General features: G+C 43.8%; 1 protein-coding gene across 5 annotated transcripts; it reads left to right on the top strand.

Annotated features, from left to right (window-relative positions):
- Positions 1–405: 405 nt before the first annotated feature.
- Irk1 (Inwardly rectifying potassium channel 1) lies at positions 406–17,930 on the top strand. Of its 5 annotated transcripts, none has more exons than XM_015181616.2 (5): positions 406–524; positions 2,208–2,838; positions 15,353–15,467; positions 15,659–16,379; positions 16,443–17,930. In XM_015181616.2, the coding sequence occupies exons 2-5, from the start codon at positions 2,447–2,449 to the stop codon at positions 17,153–17,155; spliced, it is 1,941 nt and encodes a 646-aa protein (XP_015037102.2). In that variant the 5' UTR covers positions 406–524; positions 2,208–2,446; the 3' UTR covers positions 17,156–17,930. The 5 variants fall into 5 exon arrangements, with proteins under 5 accessions (XP_015037102.2, XP_015037104.2, XP_003736445.1 ...); XM_015181618.2 differs by lacking the exon at positions 406–524 and adding an exon at positions 743–907; XM_003736397.3 differs by lacking the exons at positions 406–524; positions 2,208–2,838 and adding an exon at positions 6,535–7,382.
- Positions 17,931–18,100: the final 170 nt, after the last annotated feature.

Here is an 18,100-nt window from a genome sequence, read left to right as displayed (position 1 = left end):
ACGAAGTGGAGTCGTTTCGCCCCCCCCTTCATTTCTCTGCCGCGTCTCTGCTCTTGACAGATTTGGCAATGCTGTAAAGAGGGACAAAAACAATAAGCTATGGCAGAACGAGAGCCGAAGTGAACGCCGACGCGACGCCCGCCCGCCTCGTTAGCTTAACTCGATAAAAGTGTGTGTGCCAAGGTGTATGGAAGCAAGGTGGGGCGTTGCTAGTCGGGCGGCGGAGCTGATTTAAAATATGTCAGCATCGCAAGAGCATGGTACACCTTGAATGACGCACACCTTGGATGACGCTTAAGCAGCAGCAGCAGCAGCAGCAGCAGCTTTTTGTTTGCTGCTGCTACTGGCGCTGCTGCTGCCTGCCTGCTGCCGGCTGCCTGCTGCTCACTTGGATAATAAAACTGGCAACGCACACTCGAGCGGCAAGTCAATTTGCAAATGCTGTTCATACGCGGCGGCGGTGGCGGAAAATAAAAGAATTCAAATAAATACTAAAGCGCGCCAGGCGACTGCGAGGCAATACGGTAATACTCTTGCCCCGGTCCTCAGTCCTCAGTCCACTCAGTCCACGCAGTCCACTCAGTCCACAGTCACCTTCACCCACAATCACCTTCTCTCATCTCTCATCCCGTTCCGTGTACCCACGTCAACCGTGCGCGTGCGTACTCTGCTACGGTGTCGTGTCCGACGGCAGAGCAGAGACCCGCAGCTACGGGGCCTCCAAAATCAGAGCTTCACGACAGTCTTCATCTCGTGTCGTCCCTAGCAAGTCCAGTTCGAAACCTAACGGACAAAAATACGGCGACCAAAGTCGCGACCGCGCGTTGCCCAGATAACGGGGTTCGCGGAATACGAGAGCGCTCGAAAGAGCAGTCAGCCGCCAGTGAATCAGATAATTTCCAAAATTGTACGGGCATACCTAAGTTGTATTGTAGTTACTGTACACATCAAATCCACCAAAAACTCCAATTGTGGAAGCTGTTTATTTTTTGTATGGCGAATCTCACCTTCCACAAGTGAAAACCGTTTAGTTTAGTTCAGTTTAGTGTTACTGTTCGATATGTTCGTTCCCCGGCCGTATATGGTCGTACGATTCTCAAAATAAAACGTTGACGGCATTTAATTTGCATAAAAAAAAGCAACGAGCGCGTTGAAATATGAAATTATGGAAATATTCCAACAACAACAATAACAAACACATCAAATTATCGCTCATACGTTTCATGAGCATAAACTTGCTCTCGCTCTAGTTCTCCCTCTCCCTCTCCCTCCCGATTCTGTCCCTGTCTCTGTCTGCCTTTGTTTTTGGTGAATTATTATAAACAAATGGGGCAAACAGCTTGTTACGGGACAGTAAATTCCATAAATATTTATTTTCCACCAACAAATATTGAATGCAAATCGGGATCCAACTGCGCCACAGGATATCACATTATTTTTGGCTCCAAAATCCAAAATCGAAAGAAAATATCGCGGAAAAAGGCATCAGTACGATGAGTCAGTGCTTGAAAATTTCTGAATTTAAGAGAAAGTTAAATAATTTTAGAGAATAATGACCATTATGTGTGATAATAACTGAAAAGGTCTCTTAAAATGAATGACATAAATAAAACTAAATCATTCAAATTATTCGCCAAATAAATAAGCCTTAGAATCCAGGAAAAATTCAATACAAAATTTTATTTATATACAAAAAAATATTTAATTTTCGGTTTAATGCCTTTAAATCGTGTTTACAAATATCTAAAAATGATACTTAACATAAATGTAAATATGTTATTGAAGAATACCTTCGAATACAATCAACAATAATTTGTTGCTTATATTTGAAGGAATTTCTTTCAATATTTAAGTAAAGATGAGTTTCTAGCTCAGGTATTCCTACCCCTAAAGCCGTACCCTAAAGACGTATGGTCCCGGCCGAGACAAGCACTTAAAGCCAGACACGGATAACAGCAATAAAACAATAAAAAACCGCAGCTTCAAAGGAATTAGCAACATTGTTTAATATTGTTTAATTTCATATAAAGGAAGCGAACTTTAAGACTTTGATAAGTGTGCTAAAAAGATTGATGGCACTACGCGAAGTGAAAAACCATAGAAAATAGATAGACTAGACGTGTGGGTGTTACACGATCGTCAGCTGGCGGAGGTGGATGATAATGAATTGCATTTCTAATCCGAATTTCGTGTGCTGCTCTTTGCAGAAAGATTCCCAGTGGACCCAACACCACGCAAAGCACTCTCCATGAACGGCTCGAGCATACCCAGACCGCAGCAGAAGAGCACGCCCAACAACTTTCCCTTATAACGAATACTCCCCGCTGACCTGGACCTGGCCCAGGACCAAACGAGACCAAAGTGAACACACACACACACACCCCCAAAGAGAGTGTGCTGCCTACCGATTATCGCAAACCGTAGCCGTAATTAGTCAAAGCCAAATATGATAGTCGACAAGTCGGATCTGGTGGGCGAGAATGCCTGGACGAAGCTGCTGCCCGAGGGCGACAAGGGCAAGACCCCCATCATTGCTAAGATGGGCAACAGTAACAACAACGAGACCTCTGTCCACCCGGAGACCACGCAGCTCAGCGTGGACCAACTTGTGTTGGCCACAACTCCGGGCGTCGTCTCGGAGACGGCATCCGGCGGACCCGTTCTCGAGGAGGGCTACAAGCGCAGTGCCACCTATGCCTCGAACATCAACAGCACCGGGGGCGAGTCCAGTGGCAGTGGCACGCAGCTCTCCCGCAAGGAGTCCATCCTGGGCACATTTCACCGACAGATCAGGCGATCCATCAAAGCCGTCAGCGAATCCCCCGGACAACTGAACAGGTGAGTAATCGCTCACTCTAAAAGATAGATTATAAAAAGAGAACTTCCTGTTTGTGACTATAAAATATTACTCATACGCCAGGGAGTGCCGCTTATCAGTTGGCGGAGAAAAAAAAACAAAGAACCTTCATTCAGATGGTTCTTCAGAAGATCTAAATATTAGTAGGTCAACGAATAAGCAAATGGCTCTGGTTCTTGGATGATTGGATGGCATGTTGAAGACTTCCCTGAGATGCTTTGACAAACCATAAACGAAAACGATGTACGTGTGCCAGTATTCCTATAGAGAATTCGTCTCCTGTTAAAGCTGCACAGCAATTTTGTACCTTCCCTTATTCAGCATACTGTTTGAATACATATTGCTTACAAAGATGTAATCTTTCAATATTTGGCGCGCAATTTTGCATCAGATTTCGAGAAAATTCACGCGCCTCCCCGCTCTGCTGGCCCTCTTAGCATACAGTCATTCTATTAAATATAGCCGCATAGTCCACCGCCAGACAGTGGGTTGCGAATAAGCAGAGGAGGCATTTCTTTGGCAACGCCTCCTCACACACACACGACACGTGTCGCTACCACCGATGTCTCGGGCGTATCCGTTTCCCCGCTTTGATATGCAAATGCCTGGCCGTCTGACGTCTGCCCAGCGCCAGATAATGCCTCTGGCATAGAGATAATGCAATCATGATCCAAACAGTGAGACCATACACTGAGAAAGAGAACGAGAGCGGATCGGATCGGGTCGGATCGGGACGGATCGGAGGCAGTCGAGCGAGATAAACCTTTTGAGTTGATTGCCTGAAATGACAAAATTGAATTATTTTTGATTTAAATGCCGCGACAGTGGGTGGACAATTAAATATTATTTCCGCCTGCTGTTCCACAGCCAGAGGCAGAGTCAGAGCTACGATATGGCTGCGATTCTGATTCTGATGCTGCCTTAATTGGGCTTAGAATCCAAGCCTAATGAACGGCCCTGACATTAGGCGTGCGAGCACTACATATCTCATATTTTGATAGTAAACAGCAGCTCTCTCTTTCGTCCACAGTGTTGACCGACTCCCTGGGGCATGTTTATTGAGAACATTCTGCCGGGGGGGGCTGCTACTAGTAGAGTCAATGATCGCACCTGCCGCGCCGTGCCGTTCGCATTCTGCCGATCTCTGCCTTGACACGAATTTGCATAATGCGAAAGAGTCGTCGCAAATCGGAATCCGAATCGGAATCGGTATCGGAATGAAGTGTCTTGCATTTCAGAATCCACTTTTGCGGCCCATAAGTCAATTAAAAACGTGTTAAACGCCCCGACAGCTCATTGCGGTTCGTTCTGGCCGAGTGCCAGGGGTAGGCTGCTCGTATCGTAGGGGATTTCCTATGCGGCTCGAAGCGAGAATTATGCTTGTCAATAGTCTAAATCCCCAAGGCTATATATAGCCAGATCCCACTGCGTGGAATCCAATACAAACATTTACACACTCTTTATGGCCCGATTCGGCACACTTTCTTCGGGGAATCGCAATCTTCGATTGTCTGCTGGGCGTATGATTAATTTCCAGGCAGTCAAACAGTCAACAGTCGGCAGTCGCCCGCCCCCCTTCATTTCCGCTGTGAATTGATTTGGCCAATATTTGGAGACGCGACGCCACTCGAGAGCCCAAATGTGACCGCCAATAGCTCGTCCAATTCGACCTGTTGCCTACGATTCAGCGAAATTAATTATTTTTATTATGATAGATTCATTTGATAATTCCCATTACCCCAGTGGAATAACCCTCTGGCTGTTGACAGGCGATAATACTCACCTGTTGAGAAACAGAAGTATTGCCTTCGATTCAGTGGAGATTGTGCAAGATCTAGACATTAAATTGATCACATGTTCTTAATTGATTCACAATATTATTATGTGAATTATAGCTTTTAGAAGGTAATGCGATCTATAGTTTGACATTTAAGGCTTACATAGTGGTTTGTTGTCGGTTTGTGTTTCACATTGATCTTGGAATAACAGAACTGCATTGCTAACACAAGAATGATATGAATGGAGTGATCTTTAGGTGATCTCTATAAGACTTTAAACATGAACTTGCTGATCTTTCAATGCTTAATGATGTGCTTTCTTGAAGAGATCCAAATATTGTTTATATTCGTTTAGCCATTGCATTTAGGTGATCTCCCTGAGACATTAAAGATCCACAAGTGCATCTTACTGATCTCTAATTCGAAATAAAAGTATTGTGATGCCATTAATAAGGATTTGATTCATTCTATAATGCATCACCCAAGAAAAATATGGCGATCGGCTCACACTCGATCGATAATGATCCTGCTTAAATTATCTTATCATCAGGAAGAAGCCGTTCCATTCCAGGCATGATCGCTGACCGCTTTTTGATTTAGAAAACCCTTTAAAATTGGTTTAATAATAATCTTTTATAATGCCCTAATTCCTGAACGTGACTTGTGGTTTCGAACATTCCATCCTTCCCACTTGATAGATTGACTGATCCCCAGGGGCCTGCCCTGTCCATGTGTCCATCATGTGATTGAGGAGAAATGGAAGCCCCCGTAGACACGTTGGGCGTGTGCAAAAGACGTGCCATTGATAGCTGCAAATAATACGAGTATCAAATATCAGGGGCGATTGAAAGGTGGCTATAAATTGTTCGAAATGCAAGGGAACAAACGAGAGTCGAAATGCGTAGGACGTGTGTCGGTCGATCCGGGAGTCACATGCACTTCTCCGATCTATTTTTAGGGGGCGGCAGTAATCTGAAGAATTTTCCATAGATTCCATAGGCCGAGCCGAGAGCTCAGTCGAGACGCTAATCAGCTAACGAATCGTGATTTAATTTGTTTCCCCCCACTAAGCAGACGTGCCTGATTTGATTATCGAATATCGTGGCTGTGGCCCCACAGACATTAATATGGCTATATCGTGCATACACACAATATGTTTGATATATACTAAAGATACAAGATATAAGATATCTGTATATATGTATCTCTTGTATCTTTTATGGCACTAATGGAAATTGCAGTTATAAATTGAGTTTTACGCGGCGCTAATTGGCGAAATATCTTTAAACTTGATTCGCACTCCTTTCCCCCACTCTCTCTCTCTGCCTGTCTGCCCCCCTCCATTCCTCAGAGAATGGCTTTAATTGTCTTTTGACAACAATTTATCGAAACGACGATCATTGCCGCCTGTCAGGCAAATGTAACTGTTAAAGCTTAAGGCGATTACATCTTTGAGGGCAATAAAGTGCGGCGAATTGCCTTGATTTAAGGGCGAATTAAGCCTGGGGGCCGACGCCAGGCGAAAGCTTCCTGATGCTGCCTTCCCATCACAGAGCGGGCGAGCGAGCGAGCGAGCGAGAGAGAGAGAGAGAGACCTCTTTTATTCGTTGTGTTGCTCTGTCGAAAAATGAGCAACGGTTATCAGCTGTTGTATATCATGCTCTCTCACGCCGTGTGTGTTTGTGTGTGTGTTTTTGTCATTCTGTTTGTGTTTGCTTTGCTTTGTCGCTTTGCCTCTGCTTCTCCCTCTTCTGCTATCGCGTCTTCCACTTAAAACTCAAAATAAAAAGCAACAAAGCTGTCAACCGAGCACCAAGTATTTCAGATCGAATTTAGTCGTCTTCGCAGAAAGTTATACACCTGTCCCGGCGCTCTCTCGCATGATCGCTGTCTCTCTCTCTCTCTCTCTCTCTCCCTGACGTTGCACAAACGACGATATCTGTTTCTCTATTTAAGCGCACTTCTGTGCCACACGGCGCTCAGTTGTGAATGCGACAACACCGTTGAAAGAGTGACCGAAAGAACGTGCCACGCTTGAAGATTTTTTACGTAGTTCATCCGCCCCGTTGCCGACGCCGCCGCCGCCACCGCCGCGACGCGACACGCCGCTCAGAGGCGATCCCGCTGTGAATATAATGCGTGCTTTTGTTTATTTCAAAATAAAAACCATTTTTGCCTTTCCCACCACAAAAAGAACGCATTTCTGATCAAGAGCCGCAAAAGTGGGCAAAATATTGTATCATAAAAAATAAAAAATAAAGTTCCGTTTTGTTGTGTGTTTCAAGTTTATCGGTGGAGAAACCTGCCCCACACACACGCTCCACATACCACCACACTCGCATAACCATAATCCAACAATAACGTCATCCGCTGCTGCGACATCCGACAGTATTAAAAGTATTAAATTCAAAACAAGTGCTCGAATCTACTATTGTTTTCAAATTTCTGTGACCACTGTTCCATTTGAAAGAACAAGAACAACTGTACCACCACAGGAGCGCTCTCTGACAGCAAGCGAAAGCTTTTGTTGTAGCTGTCAAAAGGAGTTGTCAAACGCCAACGCAACTGTTGCTGGGCCGTGACGTTACCTTAGCTGCAAATTTACATAGTGTTACACAACTCGAAGGGAGGTCCACACGTGTTTGGACTGAAATATTGGAACGCCTCAACATTTGTACGCAATTTTTTGTGGCAAACATGAAGCGTCTGATGACCTGGGAGCGTGATCTGGTGGATGCCATGTACGAGTAAGTGGCAAAGACAAAACGATTTCATTTATCATATAAGCATTATGTATATACCCGTACTCGTACAGTGGATAACATTCAAGTAGTTCAGGTTTTCAATTGCATTGTTTTGAAGACCAGAGGCATCGGCATCGGCATCACGTGTTTGCCTCAAACTTGTTTGAATTCCATTGAACTCGCGGCATAAAAGTGATCATTCGACTGGGTATTTAGGGTACAGTGAAGCATACACTGCTCCCCTTGAAGAGAGTACACTGTACGATGTCATCATGCCAAAATCAAATATAATATGTACGAGAGCATGGCAACAACAGCATAGAAAGTGCAGCAGAACAACTCTTATACCAGCAGAGACATTCAGATGCATCAGCTGGGCTGGCGTATAAGAGAAACGCATGTGATCTTCTTCGAAAGAGCGAGGGAGAGATCGAGCGATCGCCGATCGTTGGTGGAATTTAAATGCCGGCACCTTTACCTTTATAAATAATTTAGAGGCCGGTGAGGAATGCCTTACCATATTGGCGATATGCCACCAACGCACGCAACAAACAACAAAAACCGTTTAGGCTTTGGAAAGGATTTTCTCAAGTTTAAGATATCAACGATCGCCCTGCACGCTTTTTTATTTGCTTTGCGGCTCATACAGCTCTAGCGATATTTGCATTTTCCATATACATAGCTGTATAACTATTAGGGCTTCCATTCAAAGATAACCGAAAGTGGGAGAAGATAGCAGCCAGAGTATATAGAGCGCTTATCTGGGGATTTTTGAATTGTAATGTGGAAAGAGGGTCAGGGTTTCAGGGTGCTACTGTTCGTATTTAATGATCAAATAATAATAATTTTAAGTCTAACCTTCAGGCGGAGAGAGAGAAATTTCAGTAGGATTTCCGTGCGTGCCTTTTGTTGGGACTGTACCTGGACATGGAAGTAGACAAAAGTTAAAATTACCCTTCGGGAGTCTTGAAATATCTGAAACAGTTTTTGTTGAGACTGTACAACAGGTACAGCTACAAGAAAGGCAACCATTTGCACAGATTGTACGTAAGAATAGTAAGACTTAAGACTGTACCTGTTTCGAGTAACCAAAGAAGTTAGCCTTTGTGGAGACTGTACTTAAAAGAAACTAAATGCCACTGCAATTAGCAATAAACTTGCAATAAAACGTTTACCAACTTCGTATTTAAACCATAATAAAAGCGACTTTCCAATGCCATAAACTGAGGATCGCACTTTTGCGGAGACTGTACTCCAGTGACTTCAATTTGGGGATTCAGAAAGCGTGTAGTCATTAGCTTAACAAGCGGCGCATGCTCGGCACTTCTAGCTTCCTCTCTCTCTTTGAGTTTTATGCTTCTTGTGCAACCTTTTGCCAATCTGCTGACAAGACTCTGGCTGGCTGTCACATGGCCATAATATTTGCACGGTTTATTTCTGCTGTTGCCAGTGCTCCTCTGCTCCTCTCTGCTTTTCTGTGTACCTTTCTTAGTTCGAGTGCCAGGGCGGGTATTATTTACAAGTGTGCCGCAAGCGGTTCGCGATTAAGACAGATAAACCGAATCGCTGTTGATAAAGTCTGCGGCGCTGCGCATTTGTTAGCACCTGGAAACGGGGCTCCGACTTCGAGTTCGAGTTCGAGTTCGACTTGGGCTTGGCTTTGGCTTTGGGGGGCTGTGCCTACCTCCGGATGTGGGGAATGACTCACGAGATGACATGTACAGATACAGATACATTCGCTCCGCTTGTTTGTAGATACTTTTCCAGTTAATGACGAACTGGCGAGAGCTCTGTCGCTGATAATTTCATATGCAAATATCCGCGGGTCTCCATTTCATTTTGGGGGAATTAAGACATCTGCCTTTGACTGGCATTTATGGTAATAATTTCTTTATTCGCACACTAATTGCGATCGCAATTCAAGGTGGAAACTTCCTAGACACAAACGGAGCCTCCTAAGACCTTTAGCAAATATCGATGATAAATACTTGGAACTTGCTAAGTGGTTGCTCAATTTGTCTGTGCTCTGCGTGCTCCGGTTTCCCCAGCGACACACGTTCGCAACGTGACTCCAAAGCTAATAATATCTCTTGAACTAATATTTATACATTTGCAATTTAAATAAGGGGAAAATTCGGCGAATAACGATGTCTGAAGATCGATTGGGAAAGAGCGATATTTAGGGGATCATTATTGATCGGTGATCAGAGAAGGTTAAGTGATCGTTTCACTAGATCCTTTAGGTTATCGTTAACATAGTTATAGTCAGATCTTGCTCCTGTTTCAGTAGATCATTTAAGTGATCTTCTCTTCTAAAAGAGCATTACTTCTGTAGGTCACTAAACCTTTGGACCAAACTACAAGGCTTTTCGCCACTATCTCATCTTTCTGAGGCTTAAAATAAACCACCAAATCAGTGGCGACTTTTATGAGCTCTAAATTCGTGGAATCTTCTTTTGACTTCTGTCCGTTTCCACCGACCACACTAATCAGGGGCCGTCTTTGGACTGTCAAAAGTTTAGTCATAGTGTTTAGTGGTCATATCATGGGCATAAGATTGCCATATCTTTACACAGATATCAATGCTTGACTACAAATGCCATGATTACCGTCTCCGCTGCTCGGCCATGCGTCACAGCGTTGACGTCACACAATGTTTGGGTTATCAAAAAGTAAGGCAAATGTTGTTTCTATATTACTCTTCTCTAGGTATTAGTATGTACTCTTTATATGTAACATTACTCATGGGAATGGGAATTATGGGCTCAGACATGGCCCTGCCCGAGTGGTTCTTCCCGTGCAAAGTGCTTTATGGCCCGACAATCTGTATTTTTGTTTGTTTGGGTTCTTTCCTGAGTAGTTTCTGCGACGTGATCAGAGGAGTACTTGAGATAGGAAACCACCCAAGCGCCATTTTTATAGTTGATGGATTATCATAAGCCCCTAAAAACAGTAGCTTTAGAACGGACGGGGGGGTCATTCAACTGCAGAATTCGGCAGACAAACGGCACTGCCAACAGGGAAATTCTGTCTATTTTTACACGACCAAAGTTCGAGGGAAATCTATCTGACAGATAGAAGGCAGCATGAACCGGTTAGAGGGGGATCAGCTAAAGATAAATCGCCATTATAGATATATTTCTTGCTGCAGCAAAACAAATAATAATTGAGTCAGTCAATCCGCAAATATCTGATTAGCTGGGAATATATTGACTGGAATATATACGTATAGAATTCCCTTGATCGATCCCTCACACCTGGAACCTGGGACATGTGTCGATCCCCAAGCAAAAGCCCCATGTTAATGAGGCAAACAGATACCCTCACGTGTGTGTGTGTATCTGATAGATACAAGCAGTACAAACAGTGTACATGTGTAATTAGGTGAAATGAGTAAATGAGGCAGCCCCACATTCGACAACATAGACAAAAACAATTTGTTTTGTGTGCGGTGTAGTGGGGTATTCGTGGGGCTCGTTCGTTGGCTGGGGGATTACGGCGGGGCCTCTCCTCGGCTGGGACTAATATCAACAACGCGACGATGGCGAACTTTTCAATTTTGCTCGCCCGACAGTTGGCCAAAAGTTGTGCGACCGCACAGTTCACCCATTAAAAAAGATATAAGATATACGCGATCCACAAATTAATGGAGGCCTGAAGTGAAGAGTTACCACAAACACAAAGAAGAGCTAACCATCGAGATGCTGACATCGCTTTCGAGTCACTTGTGGCACTGCTCGTCGGCGGAACATCGTTGCCTCGTGCTGAAACACTGTCCGTGTTTTATTTTTATATCAATGACAAACTAGAACAAGAAGAAACGTTTTATCTGTGTTTTTTGGTTTGCCAAAACAAGAAGAAAAAAAAAACAGCAAAAAGTTCTCTCTACAAAGGTTCAGTATTTTCTGTTCTGCACCGCACTCTTGTGATTCGATAAAATCAACGATACCATACGATTGATCAACGCACTCAAAATGTCAGAGCTACGTCGCAGTCTCAGTCGCCTGTCGATGATCATGTATCGTGCCACACATTCCAGCGAGCAGTCGTGGGCAGAGGAGCTTTTGAGGTAAACATTGAGCCATAATGGAAGGATCAGTGGAGTGGCTTAAAGTACCAATTTATAATCTTTAGAGATCTTCAAATGGTCGGCCACAGAAGTTCTCTTTTAGATCCTTCAAGATATAGTACATCTTACCACATATCCTAGAGATCATCAATAGTATAGACTACAGATCACTCTTGCAACCCCTAAGTAGATTTCTTCACCTCATAATCTGCACCATTTCTAACCCAAGTGTTTATCTACTTGATCCTATCATTATGATTAACATTAAAGATATTTATAGGCAATAACCACACTTTAAGCATTCCTAAGCCTTGTAAGAGATCTACAACCGCTCTATAAAGCGACTTGTTGGTAGATTTCCTCACATTTCAGGCGCAATCTGCATAGGATTCCGGTTCTATTGCATTCAAAGCCTTGTGCAAATATGAGTTTTCATTAGCTTAACGGTGTTTCATAATAGTTGTAGAATGTGCGATAGTCGCTGCGCTAGTCACCCTTGAAGTTTATTTAAACAGCTTCGATCTCATTGCTAAACACGGGATATTTACCATAAATACTTGTACAATACGAATATGCATCTGTGTATTCAGAATTCGAGCACATACTCGTATGTACGTAAATGAATGTTTAATTGAATGCCGCATAAATATTTGCCTGGCTTTTTAGCTGAACAGAATAGTATATATATTGTACTTTGTATGTATGAAGGTGTATTCTATCCACCTTTAAGTTCAAGGTTCATCTGAACAGAGACCCATGGAAGCTGGTTCTATCCCATTCTGTGCCCCATCCGCACACGATCTCTGCGAGTGGCCATTATTCGTTGACAACATTCTAGTGGCTATATTCAGATTCATAATTATCTTACATTTTTGGCAATGCCAACGGAATGGTTGTATTTGCAGCCGGTAGCACGCTTCAAAAATATGGGAAATTCTGTGTGAAAATGTAGCAAAAATCATGGGCATTCTCTATTCCATCTGAATAATTATTCGTAATTCTAATCGTTTGAACAAAGAACTTTGAACTTTCCCACCTCTCTCCCAGTGTGTCTTAGCAGTTAAGGATCTTCCCCAACCGCTTTCTCTCTCCCAGTGGGATTAGCAATCAAGAATATACTCTTCGTGCCATTATTGGCCATCGTTCCTCCATTCATTGCGAAACTTACATGCACTTCCACAACAAATGATCGATCACTTGAAAATCCACTCAAAATTTGCCCACATATCATATGATATTTCGAAACGTGCTGTAAAAACGTCTGGCACTATTCTGTGCCCGCTGTTCGTATTGGTATTCGTTTCGGCTTTGATTTATGGCCAGCACTTGCTACCGATTTACAATATCTTATACGAGATATTATGGTGTGGTGCATGCACTGTGGCCATAAAACACTCTTCAGAGGAAACATTCAATTTACATTCCCTGACGGCCATAAAAGCAACACAAACCGCAGATCAGTGACGTCAATTGGGAACCAAACCAAACCAAACCCGAGCCCCACCAGTCGTAGATTATGATCACGACCATGGTCAACTTATTTGCACCTTTAAAAGTGCATTTTCACGATCGACAGAGAGGCATAGAGGGTGCCGTGTTCTCGTACAAATAGTTGGCCCCTGGCCAGCAGCTGAGGAATGACTGAGGAATGAAATTCCATAGCGAACAAAACCTCAAGAGCACCTCTAGAATTGCACCTTCGGTTGAGTTGATTTCATCTTGTCGAAGGTTAGTTCTGTTATGATTTCTATGAGCACCTACATATATTCCAGGGGTTTATCTCTAAGGCAGAGCTTTAATTGCGGGTCATTACCCATTAGCCGAAGGCCCAGCCAGGGCTTATCTGTATTATATAATCTGTACGAGTATCGTAGTACCCACATAAGTGTTTTCTCGGTATCTCTGGAAGCCTGGAATATAAAATTCCAGCTGATATCATGCTGGGTCGTTTGTGTAGTTCCATTGAACTTTTTTCGAGTGCTCCCCCGCTGCTTCAACCGGTTCTTCCCCCCAGAAGACTCCTGAGACTACATATAATATTATTATTGTTGTATTGCATTCGGCAAACAACCCAAAAAATCATAACGATACAATAACAAATTAAAGCCGGTTTATTTGAATGAGAAAACAGCAACAAACCGCATCCACAGCAGACTTTGACTTCATCTAATGAACTCTAATGCCGCTCCACTCCACTGCTGTCCCCCGTCTGAGAATTCTACGAATTTCGATGAAGCTGCGCACCTGATTCGCAACTCTCAAATCGAGAGAATCATCATGTTTTATTCTCAGAAATTCTATCACTAAAAAGGCTAATTATATGGCGTGATGATGATTAGACTTTTATTATAATCTAAACTTACTTAATTTAGGGAATCAATGGATATTTATATATTTTATAATCGAAACATCTTATCTTGATTTTAAGTAGAGTGAAAGCTCTCTTTATGAACCCCTAAACCTCTTACTTTTCTATAAAGATAATACTTCCCCGAAATATATTAACATTATTGTATCATGGGAAAAATCCAATAAATATCTTTTGTATATTTAAATTTTGAGAGAGATAGAAACATTTATTAAGAATTTTACGAATGCTATAAATGTTCATACTATAATCTGACTTTTCTCAGCCAATTAATTTCTATATAAAGACAATTATTAATGACATAAATAATAGCCATAATCCGACTGTTCTTTCATAAGGAAATTTCCATCTCAATGGATTTCTAATGCTATTATATCATTTGTCACTAGTTCTTACCTCATCATCCACGACCCACCCGTTTCTTCCTATGGGATTAATAGATCATTTATTTGTAAGCTTCGGTTCTTGGGAGAGGGAGAGAGCAAGAGCTTTCCACCAAGAAGTCGTCGAGTGTGTGGGGAGCATATTCCACTGGAATGGAATCCACGCACAAAGAAGAGAGAGAGAGAGGGAGAGGGAGAGGTGGGGCGGGGTGCTGATAAAGAGTGCAAATGAAACAAAATTGGAATGATAATGTATGGCAAAGTAAAACAGAAACTGCACTGATTTCTGTTTCTGTTTCAGTTCGAGAACGAGGGAGGAGAGAGCACTTACAGTTAGCGATTACAGTTGTTCCGGCAAAAAGCTAAGCGAAGTTTTCCAAAACCTCGGACCGGGTCTGGTCTGGTCTTCTCCTCAGTGCTAATCCAACTGCAATGATGATCGCAGCGATCTAGTTGTAGATCTCTTAAAAACAATCAAAATATTGAAACCAATGGGTTTCCTATTGGACTCACGACTCTAATGCTGTTCGTTATCGGTCTAGTGTTTGTTCTCTGTTTCTCCAGTATTGTGCTTCAGGCCATGCTTTGGTAAAGGAATAAAGTGTTCTATTATCCTATATGCCCATTGATCTACCATCTGGGAATGTGTCAATGGTTGAGTGTCATTCAGAGACAATCTGTTTTGTAATGTGATTTCCTGTTTTTCCCGAACAATGAACGGCTTTAATCGGTTGCTTTATGGTGTATTCCTTGTGATTGAATGTTTTTGTGCTACCCTACCGACGATAAAATGGGAGTATAGGCACTAAAAAGCAGGGCAATTCCCTCAACGCAATGGTATGCGTTGGTTTGAAAACAAGGATATACCCCAGAGAGGAGAGCAGGGCTATTCCCTCAACGCAATGGTATGCGTTGCTCTCCTCTCTGGGGTATACCCTTGTTTTCAAAGATTTAAACAGATTCAGAAGAGCTTCAAGTACGAACTGTACCAAAATAGAATCATTCCAAAGCCCCGAATGTTGTGTAAACCCTCTGCTGATTGAAAGCCACTCCTGCTTCCAGTTAAACCCCTTCTTTTCTAAGACTTTTGCCCAAAAGAACATCTATTATATAAATATAACGTTGTAACATCTGTTCTCTTCTGCTTGTGTAGGTACCGGCAGACACGTTTCAGCTCGAGGCGTGTCCGGAAACGTGTGGTGTTCAAGCATGGCGAATGCAACGTGGTGCAAGGCAATGTGGCCAAGAGGCGTCGTCGATATCTGCAGGTGAGTGGTGGCTGAGAGGAGCCGTGTGGCAAGTGCGTGGCTATATCTGGTGCGTGCGGGGTCTAAATATAGTGGGCCTTTTTCTCGCATTTCAGTTTGCATAACTTAAAACCGAAAGAGAGACAGTGCTGTCTTATGTAAAGGGATTTTCAGTGTAATTGACAATTGTGTTCGTTTGTTCCATTCCATAGGACATCTTCACGACATTGGTGGATGCTCAGTGGCGCTGGACGCTGCTCGTTTTCGCCGCCAGCTTCGTCATTTCGTGGGCCTTCTTTGGGTTCATCTGGTGGATCATCGCCTATGCCCACAACGACCTGGAGTACATCAATTTGAGGGACAAGCAACCCGATCTGGTGGCCAATATGACGCACACGGTGTGCGTGACGGAGGTGAAGAGCATCATGACCGCCTTCCTCTACTCCGTGGAGACGCAGACGACCATCGGCTACGGCAATCGCTACGTGACGGAGGAGTGCCCGGAGGCCATCTTCACCATGTGCATCCAGTGCATAACGGGCGTATTCATCCAGGCCTTCATGGTGGGCATTGTCTTTGCCAAGCTGTCGCGCCCCAAGAAGCGCGCACAGACGCTGCTCTTCTCGAGGAATGCCGTCATCTGTCATCGGGATGGTGTGCCCTGTCTGATGTTCCGCGTGGGCGATATGCGCAAGTCCCACATCATCGAGGCGCACATCCGGGCGCAGATCATCCGCAAGAAGGTGACCAAGGAGGGCGAGGTGCTGCCGTTCTACCAGCAGGAGCTGCACATAGGCGCCGACGGGGGCGAGGATCGGTTGATGTTCATCTGGCCCACCACCATTGTCCACAAGATCGATCGGAACAGCCCACTGTACATGCTCTCCGCCTCGGATATGCTGAAGGAACGCTTTGAAGTGGTCGTTATGCTGGGTAAGTCGAGCACTCTTCTTCTTTTTCTGTGGAGTAAGCTAATCAATTCCTATTCGCTTGCAGAGGGCGTCATCGAGTCCACTGGCATGACCACTCAGGCGCGCAGCAGCTATCTGCCCTCGGAGGTGCTGTGGGGCCATCGCTTCGTCAATGTGGTATCCTTCCGCAAGGAGACCGGCGAGTACGAGGTCGACTACACGCTCTTCAACAACACCTACGACGTGGACACGCCCCTGTGCAGCGCCAAACAGCTGGACGAGCTCAAGTCTGAGTACTCGAAGAGCGCCAAGAGCTGTCTGGGTGCGGCCCCGTTCCCGGATCGCGCTCTCTCCGCCAGCCTGTTCCAGCGCATTGCCTCCGCGGCATCTGTGGACCATCTGGATCCGGCGAGTGACGAGTCGCTGGACTCGGGCCGCCTTCAGATACGCTCCCATTCCATACCCAACGGCGTGCTGGCCAGCGAGCTGGAGCCGCTGAACAACAACAAGCATGGGGCGTCGTTCACTATGGGCGGACTGACCATTACGACGACGGCGCCCAGCATACCCAACCTCTCAAGTATTAACGAGAAGACCAACTCTGGTAATTCCATAAACAGCAGCAACTACAGCAACAACAACAGCCTCAGCACGCTGGCCATAGGATCGGGTTCGGGCTCGGGCTCTGGCAATGGCGGTGCCCCAGCCACGAGTCCCAGCAATGGCAGCATCCGCAAGTCGAATCCGCGTCGCCTGAGCATCAAGCAGGACCAGCTGCCCATAGATTCCATATGTTGATATTATTACAAGTAGATTGAGGAGTGAGGAGTGTGGAGAGAGGAGAGCCCTCCCCCTAGCCCCCAATGTTGTATTCTATTTAAGTGTAGGCTCCTCTATTCTAACTCTAACACTAACTCAAAGTAGATTAAGCGAGATGATTCCCGTCAAAGCCATAGAGCTGATGCAGCTGTGAAACTTTCCCCGTAAATCCTGACCATGCTGAAGCGGAGGCAATTTGATTGCTTCCCAAAGAACTAACCGTATAATCGATTGTACTATGTATAGCCTAATGAATGATGAATGATTTACGTTGATGATAGCTTTAGTTGTATTGAATTTACTATAATTAAGCTAAAACAACATTGATATTACCGCAGAGTACGATGTGAGACACAGAAACCAAAATGCTGCAACTTCCTCGTAAGCTTAGACCACTAGAAAAATGTTTATAAAGCTCATTATACATAAATAAATACCATATTATTATATGAAAAGAAAATGAAATGAAAATGAAAAATACGAACGGAATTGTGAATTCCCTTTTACCCCATTATAATTGTTAAACATACCCTGATTATAGAAAATTCCATTAGAAAGAATGGAAAGTTTTAAGCAAAAAGTAAAATGTTTCAAAAACACGAGCTTGAGTTCTGAATAATGTGTGGACAATAAAATTGTATGAGCATGAATGATTGATTTGATTGATTGATTGATGTAGATATGTATTTTATGTGTAAGTGTCGCCAAGATTGTGAAAATGAAAGACCAAGAATATACCTATATAAGAAAAATCACAAATTATGTGTGTTTACTTGACGTGGCTTTTTGTTGGGGTGGGAAATGCCTTGGGTCTTTTGGAATTCCAAAGACTCTTCCGAGACATAACACGTCCAGATACGGCGCTAAATAGCCGAGATATATATAGAGGTTAGAAAAAGCATTATTTTAATTATATGCACAGCC

Source organism: Drosophila pseudoobscura, chromosome 2 (genome assembly GCF_009870125.1).
Source record: "Drosophila pseudoobscura strain MV-25-SWS-2005 chromosome 2, UCI_Dpse_MV25, whole genome shotgun sequence".
Classification (NCBI taxonomy): Eukaryota; Metazoa; Arthropoda; class Insecta; order Diptera; family Drosophilidae; genus Drosophila; species Drosophila pseudoobscura.
This window is presented reverse-complemented; position numbering and strand designations above follow the sequence as displayed.